The 15,065-nt window shown below is 32.3% G+C and overlaps 2 protein-coding genes across 3 annotated transcripts in view; one reads left to right on the top strand and one right to left on the bottom strand.

Moving 5' to 3' along the window:
* Window positions 1-578: 578 nt before the first annotated feature.
* LOC140048116 (high affinity copper uptake protein 1-like) lies at window positions 579-3,600 on the top strand. Its single transcript, XM_072093141.1, has 4 exons — window positions 579-684; window positions 1,664-1,766; window positions 2,595-2,772; window positions 2,995-3,600. Exons 1-4 carry the CDS (start codon window positions 601-603, stop codon window positions 3,191-3,193), a joined length of 564 nt encoding a protein of 187 aa, XP_071949242.1. The 5' UTR covers window positions 579-600; the 3' UTR covers window positions 3,194-3,600.
* A 274-nt stretch (window positions 3,601-3,874) lies between these two features.
* The window catches only part of LOC140048115 (uncharacterized), a 35,450-nt gene continuing 24,259 nt past the window's right edge, over window positions 3,875-15,065 (bottom strand). For both annotated transcript variants that reach the window (XM_072093140.1, XM_072093139.1), the window contains exons 2-8: window positions 9,192-9,293; window positions 8,141-8,353; window positions 6,987-7,232; window positions 6,224-6,469; window positions 5,852-5,993; window positions 5,516-5,621; window positions 3,875-5,324 (exon numbers count right to left, since the gene is read on the bottom strand). In XM_072093140.1, coding sequence (XP_071949241.1) covers window positions 5,298-5,324; window positions 5,516-5,621; window positions 5,852-5,993; window positions 6,224-6,469; window positions 6,987-7,232; window positions 8,141-8,353; window positions 9,192-9,270 — 1,059 coding nt within the window. In that variant the 5' untranslated portion in view covers window positions 9,271-9,293 and the 3' untranslated portion in view covers window positions 3,875-5,297. The remainder of the gene's footprint in view (window positions 5,325-5,515; window positions 5,622-5,851; window positions 5,994-6,223; window positions 6,470-6,986; window positions 7,233-8,140; window positions 8,354-9,191; window positions 9,294-15,065) is intronic.

The raw sequence follows: 15,065 nt of genomic DNA, 5'->3' as shown, positions 1-15,065 counted from the left end.
CGAACGGGCTTCCGTAATATTTAGCCACGTTTCTTGTTTAAAAAATCTCTGTACATAGGTCCAAGTTTGGCTCACCATAAAACAATACCTCATATTTCGGTCTACTGTATAGGAGTAGTTGAAACAAGATCGTGTATATACCGAATTTATGCACATTTTATAAAAATGGCCGCTATTTCAATACGAAGCAAAAACTAAAATGTCAACAGGGCCAAATGTATTCCCTGTCAGAAGATTTATACACATTTTTATTTAAAAAAAAATTCTTTTCAATACGAGTCAACAAGGCAGAAGGCATTATTAAGGATATCTGTTGACAGCTTCTAACATTCCACTTCCCTAACTGTTTTTTTAGACTTTTTCCAGTGTTTTAATCCTAAGTTATTAATGCCCATTTATACTAGGACGTCCTAGTGTGTAGCTTCACTGAGTAAAAACGAACCGAACATATTCAAGTACGGTAATTTAAACTTACTGACCAAAATATAAGGGAATAATTTGTGTAGACTTTTAAACTCTACAGTACGGTGATGAAGGCCATATATTTTATTAATACCTTTATGCTGTTAGCCTACAAGTTTGTCATAAGGATTCACTTGAATGAGTTTCAATAGTCAACGATCAAAAGATAATCAGAGAAGCGTGGAAGAACTATGGAATTGTAGACAATTAGGCTTAACACAGGTAAAAGTAGACTTGAAATTACTACTATCGATAAGGAAAATAAATAACGCTATCAGTAGGTCTACGTTAGCGCACATTGTCATGTTTAAATTTCAACAGCTGTACATTAGTTCACCATATGTAATCTTGCGTAAGTAAATCATAATATTTTGCATACATTCTAAACTGTTGTAGAACCCCTATAACTATAACTATTCACATGCCATCGTTTGTTTGTGGAAAGTGTATACATATAGTGTCTCCATTGAACATGGTTGTCACAATAGGACTAATTAAAAGATAGTAGGCCTAGCCCAATTCACTGCTAAGGGTAGTGAAGATCGAGATCTGATTTTACATATTCCTAATCGAATAGTTATGCGTAATAATATACGAAACAGATATGTTAAATGTTTGTTCATTGAGAACTGAATCTTGTTCTGACGTGTAACTTATTCCCTACAACAATATCCATATTCCACACCAATCAAAGTTTAAATTAGAATGTTTATGTTTTAAGTAAGTAAATTGTTACTTGAACTATAAAAGAAAATATGTTGGTAGGTTCTGCTTGTGTGTATTGAACTGCTACAGTTCAATTATTAACGTAAGCCCATATGGTGGTTTTACTATTAAGTGTTCAACGGCCTTCGACGATATCTGCATAAACTTTCTGTAAATACTGTATATGTTTATAGGTATGCATAGTTTGATTCATTTATTATAGGCGTATTGCTGTTATTTTACTTTTAATTATTAAAATAACATAGCTTGCTTATGTAAGTAACGCTGTCAACGGATACTGCTTCCTGTTTATTGTCATACATTTAGTAATTGTCAACATTTTACTTAGTAAAAGGTGAGGCAATGAGCTGAATAGGACATTGGATTTACCATCGACTCTTTCCATGAGTTATAAGAACATTTTTGGCCAAAGACATCGGCTATTAGTTATTTTTTTAATGTTATTTTTTTTACATTTTTCTCCTTATATTTTCAGAAGGAAATTAACTGCACCTCCATCATGCATGACATGTATTTTCACTTCGACGAAACAAGCGATTATTTTCTGTTCAGGCGATGGGAAATAAAACATTTTAGTGGTAAGGTTTAAAAAAAAGTGTGATGTGCCTAAATATGGTAGTGATATGCTTTAAAATGGTAGTGATATGACATCATCTTGTCCATATAGGCACATCACATTTTTTGTCACATAAAATTTGATAGTGTAGACAGAGCTTTAGGAGGGGAGAAAATGATAATGGAACTATTTTAAAAAGAGACTAATAATCTCGCCCACATTGGTAAGGAGCTCACGTCTACTGTAAATCTGTTATTTGTTTGTCATGTGTTTGTTAACATTCATGAGTTCTACTGTTGTGATTTTCTTTACAACTTAAAGATACACTCATATAAGTTCATTCCCACTATCCAGTGGAAACAGGTTATATATTTTATTATTTTATATAGGCCTAGCCGTATCTAGTCTATCTTTCTTTTTTTTTCTCTCTTTTCTGGCGCAAACACCACTTTTATTCACATTCATATTATCTCATGTCATTACATAAAATCATATTATTTAACACATTTTTGTTAATTCCAAATGTCGTTACAATTCATCAGTAACAATTTTACATTTTTGAATTCCGTATTATTACCTCCTTTTTCATTATTTTTCTTATATTTTTCTATACACTTGACAATGATCATCATTATCATCTATCTTGTTTTTAAAATATTTTACACAAAAAGAACCATCCCTTTGTTAGTTTTTAATTTTCATTTATTTGTTTTCATTTTAGAACCAGGATTATACAATGTATTTATATACAAAATAAAAAGAATCTATCTTTCTTTGAGATGAAGATTTGTACGAATTATGCAAATGCAACCAAGTACCATCTTATAATATTGATTTATGTCCCTTTCAGAATTTGTCTTTACATGTTTGTTTGTTTTCGTTGTGGCGTTCATGTATGAGATGATCTTAGTCTGTCGTGAATTAGCACTACATGGTAATATTCAACGAAGACATAATGAGATGGTTAGAAGTAAACCAATGCCATCCGAAAGAACCAGGATGTTGACAGAAGGGCACGGAGTGGAGGAGTACGTTTGTTTTAACATTTTGTATATTTATAGTGACGTCGCCATACTGTAAACGAACCTAGCTCCTCCATAGTGTATTTATTTATTTATTTTATTTTATGTCTTTATGACATGTTGCCAAGGATTACCAATAGTAAATTAATCAGATAGGTGGTAATTTTCCTTTAGAACAGTCAGAAAATGCTTTTTCTAAACTAAAATTAATTACTTTTTTTTATATAGAATTGGTTTTTGTACACCAGCGCATATTTGCCAGACGTTTATCCATATTATGGTTGTAATAACCCGCTACTTTCTTATGCTTGTAATAATGACTTTAAATGGTTACCTATGTTTATCGGTGCTTGCTGGCTCAACTTTGGGATACTTTTTCTTTGCATGGAAAAAGACAGTCATCGTTAATCTAATTCCAGAAAATTAGGTTCAATATCGTCAGTGAAGAAGACTTTTGTCGTTGTATCAGTGACCGTGTGCTATTATAATCCAATCATTAATGCACTTTGCAAGTAGTCTAGAGTCTGTCTTGGAGGAGTCTTTCTTGGAGGAGGTTTTAATGGTGCATATTGGATCTTGATTAGCTAGAATCGGGGTCATTTTATTCGAATGGCAATAAGACTTATTTATGATGGAACGGACAATGATAGAATCATTGATTCATAAAATAAAGAACTACAATAATTGGAGGTAACCAACAGTCTACCGACTGATGATTTACAATTACTTTAAACTACCTAACATCAGCTCAACTCTTACTGGTCACTAGGGTATGTGTGCAAGAACATGCTCAACAAAGGTGAATAAGTATACCTACTTTGCGACTGAAATGGATTTTGTGTACTACTACTCATTGGTTTTGCCTAATGATATACAGTTATTATTATTTTGGAATTCAACTAAAAGACAGTCAAAATATGCATGTTCTTTTTTTTAAATATAGTATTTTTAATATGCAAACTTCTATTCTATCAACATTTACAAAAGCTTACATTAAAATAATATACAGATTAAAGAGCTTAAAGGTTTGCAACTAATGTTTTCTACTACCCTACCCGACCCGACCCGACCTGACCCGACCCGACCCGACCCGGCCCGGCTGGGCTGGGCTGGGCTGGGCTGGGCTGGGCTGGGCTAGGCTAGGCTAGGATATAAAAGGTTACTTTTAAAAAATAAATGAGACAACAATCTAAACGTTTAAAAGCTTGGTTCCCACTCTGACGCAACCAAAGTGATTTAACCAATCACAAGCGATGGATTATTCGAACTCTTTATTGTCAACTGAGAACCAACTTTACATTCTTCTTTTTGAGGATAACCAGAGAAAACCAAGTATTCTATAAATTAATGATTTAAAACACCAAATATTCATTTACATAACATCCTTTTAGTAATGAATTAGCAAATTTTAAATATATTTTTTACTTTACAATTAATTATACGTCACAACTGTTACTTTGCAATTTAAGATACATAGCAACGATACGAAATATCAGAATAGTGGAATTATAGGTTGATCAAACACAGTCAAGTTCAATAGCTTATTAGGGCCGCGCCTGTAGCGAACTGATATACTGAAAATACAAACGTTGAGCACAGACTATTAAATGGGAATATGTGCTGTTTTGGTCCCCTGTATGCAAGGTATCGTCCAGGTGTACGGCTGTACATCTTACAGTCAAAAGTATATCGTCATAATATAAACAAAGAAACGAAAAAACATAAAATCGTCTTCAACGATATTGAGACCAACATAAACTAATATAAAACGAAATCCGAATAAGAATAAATTATTAAAATGGTATTAAATATATATATATAATCTTATTAATTCAAGATAATTATATGATAAAGATACATATACTGTACTCTTTGTACAGTATATGTATTTACTTTGTACAGGCCAATCAATATCGAAATATGTCGTCGTATTTGTCATCTAGCTCTATATTTTATAAAATAGCTTAAACAAAATTACCTTAATTATTATTTTTATTTATCCTTTTCATTCATATCATTAAAACGCTATACAAATATGTAAATGCAGTATTTTTTTATATAAACCTTAATCAAAATAAATTACTGTCATCAGTGGGCCGAACACCTCGTAAAATATTGCACGGTGCCCATTTCAATGACCGGATTTAAAACAAAACAATTAAATTTTAAAAAAAAGGATAAATTTAATATTCTTTGTTCTGCCTTTTGACTTTCAAGAATATTGTATGAGAGGAAAGATTGACTGCTCTATTGAATAAAGCGGAGACTGTGAATTATTTCAATAACATGGGCCTTGGACTAGACTTTTTTGGGGCGGAAGCCAGACTTTCTTTCTGCGTAAAATCGCGAGAGAATGATCAATAGATCGACGACCATCGAATTTTCTCTACCATGGAAGAAAGGCCGGCCTGAGAATTTTGCTTTTGCAAAAAGAGAAAAGAAATTCATTTTCAAAATGCTGAGCGTGCATTATAGCCATTAAAAAGTGAGGTGAACATTTCATCAGTCATATCAAAATACCAACACCGGATTCAAAATTTGGTCGAAGCTTTACAACCCTATAAAAAACATAATTATATTTCAGTGAAACGGTTAGGCTACGACGTCTGGACAGAGAACACTAAACTAGTATTAATTGATAGTGCTAGTCGGATTTGTTATACTTGTAAATACTTTTTTAACAACCTCTGCCTACTCAAAATCAGTATTATATTATTTGAGTGAAAAACATAAACCAAAATACTCCTACCTTACGCTCATTTAATGAGCTAGACGAGGGTTGATGTTTCATTTGTGGAGAATGTGTCGACTGTCTAAACATAATGGATGCCTGTGTATTGTTTGACGAAAATCCTCTGAAAAAAATATATAGTTAAAGTTGGTTTATAAGGGGTACTATACTTTACACAAGTTTTATTTAATTCTGAATTTTAAATGTTATATATATTAATATTAGTCTGTTATTCTTTATAAATATGTCGGGTTATTATACACCCAATTTCTGGATCCATTGCATTGATTTCTTAGGCCTACTAGTAGACCTACCATATTATGTTTGATCCATTTTCTCCGTTCTTGTGCTTACCTTTGACTGTATGCAAATTTCCTCTTGTTTGTGCGTGTCCTGATTTGACACAGACATACTATTAGTAAAGTTGTAGTGGGTGTCCCCAGTACGATTATATAGACTCCCAGTTCCAGCTTTTGTTCAAATGTCCATGAAGAATCTGGAAAAAACGTTAGGCTCTATAAAAGTTATATTGATTTCACTTGAAATAGTTAATAAAGGCTTTTGTATAATAAATAGTGAACATAATAATTATATTGATTTGATGGAAGAATATGTTTAGAAGGTGGTTGAATATTTGACGGCTGGATCGGATCATGAAGTAAGTAAGTTGCTTGATGAAGGGAGAGAATGTGTTTGTAACAAACAAACTTCTTTTTGTAAACTTGCCTTTTTCATAGTAACATAGCTTTATACTTTTCACCTTATAACTTTCCTGAAATCTCATTATTTCAATTGATATATCACTGCCCTCTATCGTTGGGCATGACTCATCTCTATTAGACAGCAGGTAGAAGGGCGGTGTGAGGCTTGGTGGCTTCGAAGTAGAATTCACCTCTCTACAACATCTGTCCATAACGATACGCGTTGACCATGATGACAATTCAAAAGTGTGATATTCATTAAATAATGTGTCTGAAAATAGAAACGTTTGCTGTTTCAATATTTAATGGCTTGTTTACCTATTATTGAATTCACATTAAGTTAAAGTTGACATGTGTTGCAGTGCTTATGTGTAAGCTTTTCTGAAATCATGGAGTAAAGAATCATTGAGAAATATATATAGAGCAGGGAGTTGTAATTAACAACTCCCTGTATAGAGTATAGATATAAAGAGAGTCTTCATAACAGGTTTTTGTCCTGTTTCCTGTACACGTGTTGTCCTGTACTTCTTTTTCAGTTTATGGGTATAGAAGGTATTTGTTGACAGTGACACGTAGTAATTTTTTATTTCGTACTTTTTTACTTAAGTTAATATATATTTTTATGATTTTTTGGGTTTTGGGTGAAAAAAAAATACTCAGACTCAGTCAAACAAGTAGTGACACTCAGAGATTCAACGCGTTTATTTGCTGCCAACTGTGGGTCACTATTCGTTTCAGAAAAGACACTTAATTGAGCAAATAGTTAATACGATATTCTAAATAATTACCTTTGTAAAAATTATCCGGACAAATTTTATCTACATCAACATCAATACTTATAAAAACAATAAAGCAATAGTTTTCGTGGCTCCAGGCAAACCGTTTTCGATACTCGTCCGTTTTCCATGTACAAAAGTGCAGGTCTTGTACGGTGCCGCTAGATTGTAAGTGAGAGAAATGTGGCGCCTCTGAAACATCCATATCAGTTAAAGTTGATGTATTTGAAAGACTAAGAGAAGCTTTTTTCCAAGGATCTTAAAAAAGAAAGATTTTGTGTTACTGAGAATTCTTTAAACAAAAATGTATGCTCAATTTTACTGTGAGATCATGGTATTCGATCAATAGGCCGTGAAAGAACAACACATTATTTCCAAACTCATTTAATTTACTCAGTACAGTTATGATTGTAAGATGGCGAAATCCGACAAAGCAGGAAAGTGCACTTTACATCAATTAATTTGGTCGCATCTTTGCCAACTGTACTTAATCACCGCATTGATTGTAACTGATTGCTTGAATACATTGGCTTATACGTTAAATCGTTTTGAAACCATTTGTCGTGAGTAGACAATTTTAGCAAATAGACAATCTAAATAGACAATATAGGCTGGACTTTGTAGTGATACATCTACTTTCATTTTTTGTTGTTTTTTAGTAAAGAATTTCAAGTTAAATATGCATGATAACTGTAAAGTGTATTTAGTTCAAATTAAAGTTACACATTTAAAATATAATGTGATCATTTAAAGAACAGTTATAGGCATGAATTTCAGATATTTAGCTAAATGAATTTTTTTTAACAGGATTATCTCTATGGTAAAATACAGAAAAAAAACATTCTGCTATAAAATCAGAATTTGTTCAGTATTTGGTTGTTCAAGCTAATGACGGTAAACAAACAAAGCATTTTTTTGTTCGCACAAAAATTAATATGATTTTACTGAGTAGCCTAATTTGAACTATTCTCTCGTTGATAAAAGAAATTGCAAAACAAAAATTATTCAACATTGGGGGGAAACTGTAGATCAATAATTCTTGCAATATATTAATAATAGATATGGTTTGGCTGCACCTGGCCAGTGAAGTGAGAACAAATGATTTTCGTTGTAGCCTAATATAGAAACTGAGAAAATCCTAGCAATTGTAATAACTGATACGATACCTTTGCATCCGCTTATTGGCATCGGTAAAGCATCTAGTAATAAGGTATTATTCACAGAAATATCATCATCAGCAGCAGCAGCTAATTTTAATCCGTTTAATTGTAGCTTTGCTGTTGTGCTATATAATTTGCCAATAACAGGTGATAATGTAAATGAATTAGAGTCTGGATTGATCTTATTACTGGCAGTCGAAAGCTTACAAGATAATGCAACTGTACAAAAAAAAATAATCATAATGTTAGCATAGATATATAATGATAATATGATAATTACATTAGTTTTCATCTATTAATTAGTTTTCCAATGATGATACATAAGACAATATTTGCCTAGTATCATAGGAATATTCAGTATTTATCACATGTGGTGTCTGTATTACGGAATTTCCCTATAATACTGGAGAAATCTAGATACAGTACCGATAATTGGGTGGAAATTAACTTTTAGATTGCGAAGAAGAATATTCGAATTTGAGATAAAAGTTTGAATTGATGATAATTGTGGTGGTTGAATCTTTCCGATACTTAATTTAGCATTATTTCTAGCCAAAACAAGTGTAAAACTAGTTTCTATTTTGCAATAGCATTGCAGATAGGCAAAAATGAGAAAGGTGCCTGCCCTAAAACAAATCGAAGTATCAATGGAAAAATCAGATAATATACAGGTCTGTATAGTCACTATTCCCCTAAAGCAAATTCTGGAACAAATTAAAAATAAAGTCAATTTTCCACTATATGTAAAATAGTGGAATTCACACTTAAATGCGCATGCGTATTCATATATTTCTATCTTCTGAATACCTTTCTATGTGACGAATTCTGAATTTTTAATATAGTAGATAGTGTTTTTTCTCTGCGAAAACACTGAGTTCGTGCGAATATTCAACTAATGGAAAGCAGACTTAAAGCTCTGTCTACACTATCAAACTTTGTGTGACAAAAAATGTGATGTGTTAATATATGGAGACGATGATATCATGTCACTACCATATTTGGGCATATCACTACCATATTTGTTTTGACAGAGCTAGCTTAAGATTTGATTACTCACATAGAAACGTCCACAACATCCATGTTTTACACATCTTGCAACTGTGATACATCTTTGTTTCTAAAAGATTTTCATACATTGCTTACAGGCAGTTTTACATTTCTATGATATGAAAGAAAAATCGTTATATAAAATTCAAAATATAAAAAGAAACAAGGCCATATGCATGGCTGCGGTCGCGTGCGCAAATTTAAGTTAGTGTTTCCGGCCAACCGACCGATCGACATAGTAAGCTGTAGAGTCGCGTTTGCACGCGACTAAAAACAGGATTCAAATTCAAATATTCTTTATTCATCCTCAATCATGAAAATATACAACAACAAAATATGAGAACATAAAAAAGATGAAAAGGAAACACATAAAAACTCAAAAGAGCTTGATTAGTTGTGTCCCCCTAAGTCCCTAAAAACTAGCCTAAAAAACTAAAACATAAATAATAAAAAAAGCTAAATCCTGCAACAAGTATTATTTTTAAAATTATTTGTAATATGATAATAAATGTTCTTTAAACAATGATTTAAATATACATATTGAGTTGGTACTTTGTAGTTCGTAATTCAAGTCATTCCACAATTTGGGTCCCACACATGACACAGTAAAACTAGTAGAAGTACGATTACGTTTTCTGAGTCTCATTTTGTCTTTAGATCTTGTATTATAATTATGGTAAGAACCATTTTTAATAAAGAGCGATGAAAAACGCACGTCCTGATTAGTAGTAACATTATACATGAAAAGCCCAATTTGGTACTTATTGATATCCGCAATTTTAAGAAGTTTAAATTTATAGAAACATTCAGTCATTGAATCATTAAACTTTGACCATGTTATAGCTCGTAATGCCCTTTTCTGGAGTTTAAATAACTCATCTAAATAACTTGGAAATGTGCTACACCATATTATGTTGCAATAATTTAATACTGGTTCAATGAGTGATTTGTATATTGTCCAGAGAGCATAGGTTGGTAAAAAATGTCTTACTTTATATAGTATGCCTACATATCGAGATATTTTCCTAGCTGTAACATTGATGTGGTTCTTATATGTGAGAAATTCATCAATATGTACTCCAAGGAATTTAGTCGATTTAACTCTATCTATTCTTTTATTGTTGACATAAATATTTACATTCTCTAAATTACTTGGATTTCGCTGATTGCGGAAAATTATGTAATTAGTTTTTTTAACGTTGATTGATAGTTTATTGCACATGAACCAATCCGAAACATTTTTTAGTTCACCATTAACTAGTTCTATGAGCGTATCCAAGTTTTCGTGAGATGCAGATATGTTTGTGTCGTCAGCAAATAAAACAAAAGATAACGAGTTTGAGCAATTAAATACATCGTTAATGTACAAAATAAAAAGTAGAGGCCCCAGAATTGAACCCTGTGGTACACCGCAATTTATATCCATCAAACACGAACTTGTGTTATCAATAGACGTAAATTGTTTCCTTCCATTAATATAGTTTCTAAACCATTTAAGGGCCGTGCCTCTTATGCCATAGTGTTCCAATTTTTTAAGAAGTATATCATGGTTGATGGTGTCAAACGCTTTTGACAAATCAATAAATATTCCGATGGTATTTTTTTTCTTATCAAGCGCATCGGTTATTCGTTCAACCAGATCTATAACGGCCATAAAAGTAGAACTGTTTTTTCTGAAACCATATTGTGCATTATTAAGGATGTTAAACTTTGTGATATAATTATTTACTCTAATTTGAACAATTTTTTCAAGAATTTTTGAAGCGGTAGGCAGAATAGAGATCGGCCTATAATTACTGACGTCACTTTTATTGCCAGATTTAAAAATTGGAACTACTCTAGCTACTTTCATACTATCAGGGACCATGCCTGTCTCAAGAGAGAGGTTAAAGATATGTACAAGAGGAGATGCCACAGCAGCAATAATATGTTTTAGAATGCGATTACTTAAGTTATCAACACCTTCTGAATTTGAATTTTTGATTTGACTAACTATTTCAATGACCTCTTCTTCATTCGTAGGATTGAAAAATATGGATTGGGATTGACTCTCTTTCATATATTGTTTAAAGTCAGAATTGTTTACATTTGGTATTTTGTTTGCTAATTCATTTCCAATGTTGGAGAAGAAGTCATTAAAAGCGTCAGACATACCTTTTGGATCACATACCAAAGTTTTATTACTATGGTTAATTACCTCATTTGGCTTAACACTCGATTTTTTTCTATTTAGAACTTCATTTAAAACTTTCCATGTTTGCTTTGAATCGTGTCGAGCTGCATCCAGTTTTTTGGAATAATATTGTTTTTTCCGAATTCTAATTAAATGAGTTAATTTATTTTTGTACTTTTTATATATATTTTTTAATAATTGTGTTGGGTTTTTAAGGTATTTTTTATAAAGTTTATTTTTCTTTTTTATTGAAATCAAAATTCCTGTTGTGATCCATGGTTTTTTCTTTGTATTACCATTTGGCTTATTACTTTTTGTAGGTATGTTATTATCTATGAGATTGGATAGTTTTTTAATAAATAGGTTATATGATGTATTGGTATCTGTGCATAAATATAGTTCACCCCAATCCTCATTAGAAATAGCAATAAGCAAGTTATTTAATGTTGTATCATTAATTATTTTTTGTTTTGTAATTGGAGCTTGTGTGTTAGTATTTAATGACAAGTGTGTTGTCATGAAAATGGGTAGATGATCGGTAATGTCAGTGACTATTACTCCACAATGCGAAATGTTATCATCATTTGTAATAATATTATCTAAAATTGTAGCAGAAGACGATGTAATTCTGGTGGGTAAGTTGATTAATGGACTAAAAGATGTTGAGTAAATAATGTTTGTGAATTCCTGTGTTGTTTTTTGAATGTCATATTTTAATAAGTCTTGATTAAAATCTCCTAAGATATAGCAGTTTTTGTTTTCGCGATTAAGTTTATGTAAGATTTCTTCCAGATCAGAGTTAAATGAGTTGACGTTTGAATTTGGTGGTCGATACAACATACCTACAATAGTATTTTTGCCGTTTGTGTTTATTATTTCTAGAAAAAGTGAATCAATGGAGTTATCATTAAATACAAAATCATCACGTGTTACGGTGTTGATTTGTTCTTTTAAATATAGACAAACTCCACCACCGACTCTACCTTCTCTATTACAAGTGTACATATTGTATCCATTGATATTTAATAAGTCAATTGGCGTGTTCTTATTTATCCAGGTTTCCGAGAAACCAAGTACATCAAACGCACGACCTATGGTATCTAACATAATGCTAATTTCGTCGAAGTGTTTTGGAAGACTACGTGCATTCATGTGTAACGTTGTAAAGATACCATCGTTATCAATTTGCGCCTGTAGCTCATTTAGTTGTGTTGGAGTGAAATATTTGCATAAACCAGCCTCGTCACTTTCAAAGCAATCTAAGGAATGTGTAGGACTCGATTTATTTTCATATAGAGTCGTGCTCATAAAGTAGTATTGGAAAAGAACAAAATACAATCAATTCACCAAAGCTGTTAAGCAAAATGGCGTTCAAATAAATGACTAAAAACCGGCAGGTTAGCAATACAATAAAAAAAAAAAACACAATTTACAATAAAAAGAATCACAATAAAGCACACACACCAAACAGTTAATGCAGTCTATAATGTATACAATAGTTAAAATTCTGGTTTCAGGGCAAAAACAAGAAATCTCACAATTTCACATTTAATGTACTACCACACGGTGAATTAGGTGGAATGCAGTTTGTTGAGATCGGAAAATTTTGTTACGACAATCTTCTTATTATTCTTAGTTAGTACATGTATGCGTCCATCTTGGGTCCAGACTGCGGTCAAGGCGGAATTATGCTGGGTTTTGATGGTTCTTAACAATTTCATCCTTTTCATTGTTAGGTTCTCGTGTATAAAGGTATCGGTACCTTTCAGTTTTCTTTTTGCTTTATAAACTTCATTTCTTTTATTGTATTGAGCGAACTTCACAATAACTCCCCGGGGCTTGCCGTTACTTGGTTTCTTGGGGCCTAGTCTGTGACTCCTATCAATGTCATTATGATTCACCGTAAGGTTCATCTTAGAACTAAATAATTGTGTAACAATATTATCGGTATTCTCACCTACTTTCTCTTCCAGTCCGTGTATCACCAAACAGTTCCTCCTGGAATATTGTTCACTTTCATCCAGTGATTCCCTAATGTCCTCGATTTCCTGTTCCATTTTCTTCATGCGATCATTCGACTCGTCAAGTTCAAATCTAAGAGCATCCATAGTGGCTTTACTAACAATTTGCATAATATGCTCAGCCAGTTGGTCCTTGATCATCGATGTTATTTGTTTCGCTAAGTTATCCAATATGTCCGATTTGCCATCAAATAAGAGTTTCAATTCAGATTGGATAATGCCAGCGATTTCCTTAGAGTCTATGTCGCAATTGGACTTATCTAACTTATCTTCAAGGCAAGGGATGCCTTTTCCTTCAGCCTCTTTTTTGTTACGACGTGGCCTGGCTGCAGGCGAATCGTCCCTCTGTCCTCCCTTTGGCTTACCACCGCCCATGTTGCGGGCAAATAAAACACTGAAATCGAGTAAACAAAATTCCTTGAGGTAAATGAACAATAGTAAACGTAGGTTGCGACTATGTGTAACAATGCATTCAGCTGGTGTGACACGTGAAATGTTTGATTTCCAGGAGCGATTATTCGACACGTCTTACTCGCATCGCTTCTCGATTAAATATTCATTAAAAGTGGAAAATTCACTGTAGGATATCAAATTGTTGTTTGTTTTTTACTCACAATAAAACGCTACTGTATGTTCCTTTCATTTTAATCACCAATGGTCTCGATTGACGTAGCGCCTACAACAAGATGTGTTCAATATTGCTAATCCAATTTAAAGCCTTGATTGATTCATTTTTTCGTCGTGGTTTTTTTTATAGACCGATATTTATTTATGAAAAGAAATCATTTAATCATTATTCATGTGTCTTCTCAAATAGTTGGTAAAAGGTTTTCTATCGAAATCCTCTGATAGGATTGAATTCGAACAATGTATACCAAAGTGATATAATTACACTATAAAACATACGATACGACTCAATTCTCATGTGAATTTGCCTTTCTTATATCATCGCTGGACTTAATAAATACACGTGTACTAGAAGCTAATCACGTTGAATGTGAATCATTATTTTATGATATAGTTAAAGGTAAAGAATAATATAGGGGAATATAACAACATTACCACATAGGCCTAATCACAGTAGCAGTATAACATTTGTATACAAAAGTAATGTTCAATTCAATGCAGACGCAAATTTAATTCTCATTTATATGGTTCACTGAATCTGAACGCTTTCGGCACAAAAGGTTTACATTGTCATTATACAGTAGGATCTTTAATAGTGATGCCCCTTAAACTAATTCCAGATAACTTATAGACTCAAATACTTCCCCTTCTTTACTGGCCAATGTACTTTTTGTTTCTTTCAAAACCTTTATTAAATAAAACAATTTGGTAAGGTTGTAAATGTTGAACTTTTTTTCCTATTAAATTACATATTGGAATATCTGTATTGGTACATGTTGGTCTTTTGGCAACATAGAGTGCATTTTGTTGGTTGATTTATAAAATATAATATAGAATTTAGTCTGCATAATAGTTTGTAACTTTACACTGCAAGATTGATACGATTTATACATGGGGGTGTAGATTACTACTTATGTTAATTGAAAAATACGTTTGACTGTCTTTTCATTTTTTATTTTTCGATTTACACAAGATACCAGAATATAACAGACTATGAAGTATAGTAAGGTTTACTAAGAATAGGAACACCACGCTGTAAAAATAGTGTTTTTTTTTCAACACA

Source organism: Antedon mediterranea, chromosome 4 (genome assembly GCF_964355755.1).
Source record: "Antedon mediterranea chromosome 4, ecAntMedi1.1, whole genome shotgun sequence".
Classification (NCBI taxonomy): domain Eukaryota; kingdom Metazoa; phylum Echinodermata; class Crinoidea; order Comatulida; family Antedonidae; genus Antedon; species Antedon mediterranea.
Note: the sequence above shows the minus strand (reverse complement) of the source record. Positions and strands in the feature narration are given on the sequence as shown.

What these genes read in the sequence shown, in the direction of transcription:
- LOC140048116 (XM_072093141.1), top strand. Translation starts at nt 601, where the DNA reads ATGAGTTTCAATAGTCAACGATCAAAAGATAATCAGAGAAGCGTGGAA. An exon ending in GACAATTAGGCTTAACACAG is followed by an intron (nt 685 to 1,663) that starts GTAAAAGTAGAC and finishes TTATATTTTCAG; the next exon opens with AAGGAAATTAACTGCACCTC. An exon ending in GGAAATAAAACATTTTAGTG is followed by an intron (nt 1,767 to 2,594) that starts GTAAGGTTTAAA and finishes TGTCCCTTTCAG; the next exon opens with AATTTGTCTTTACATGTTTG.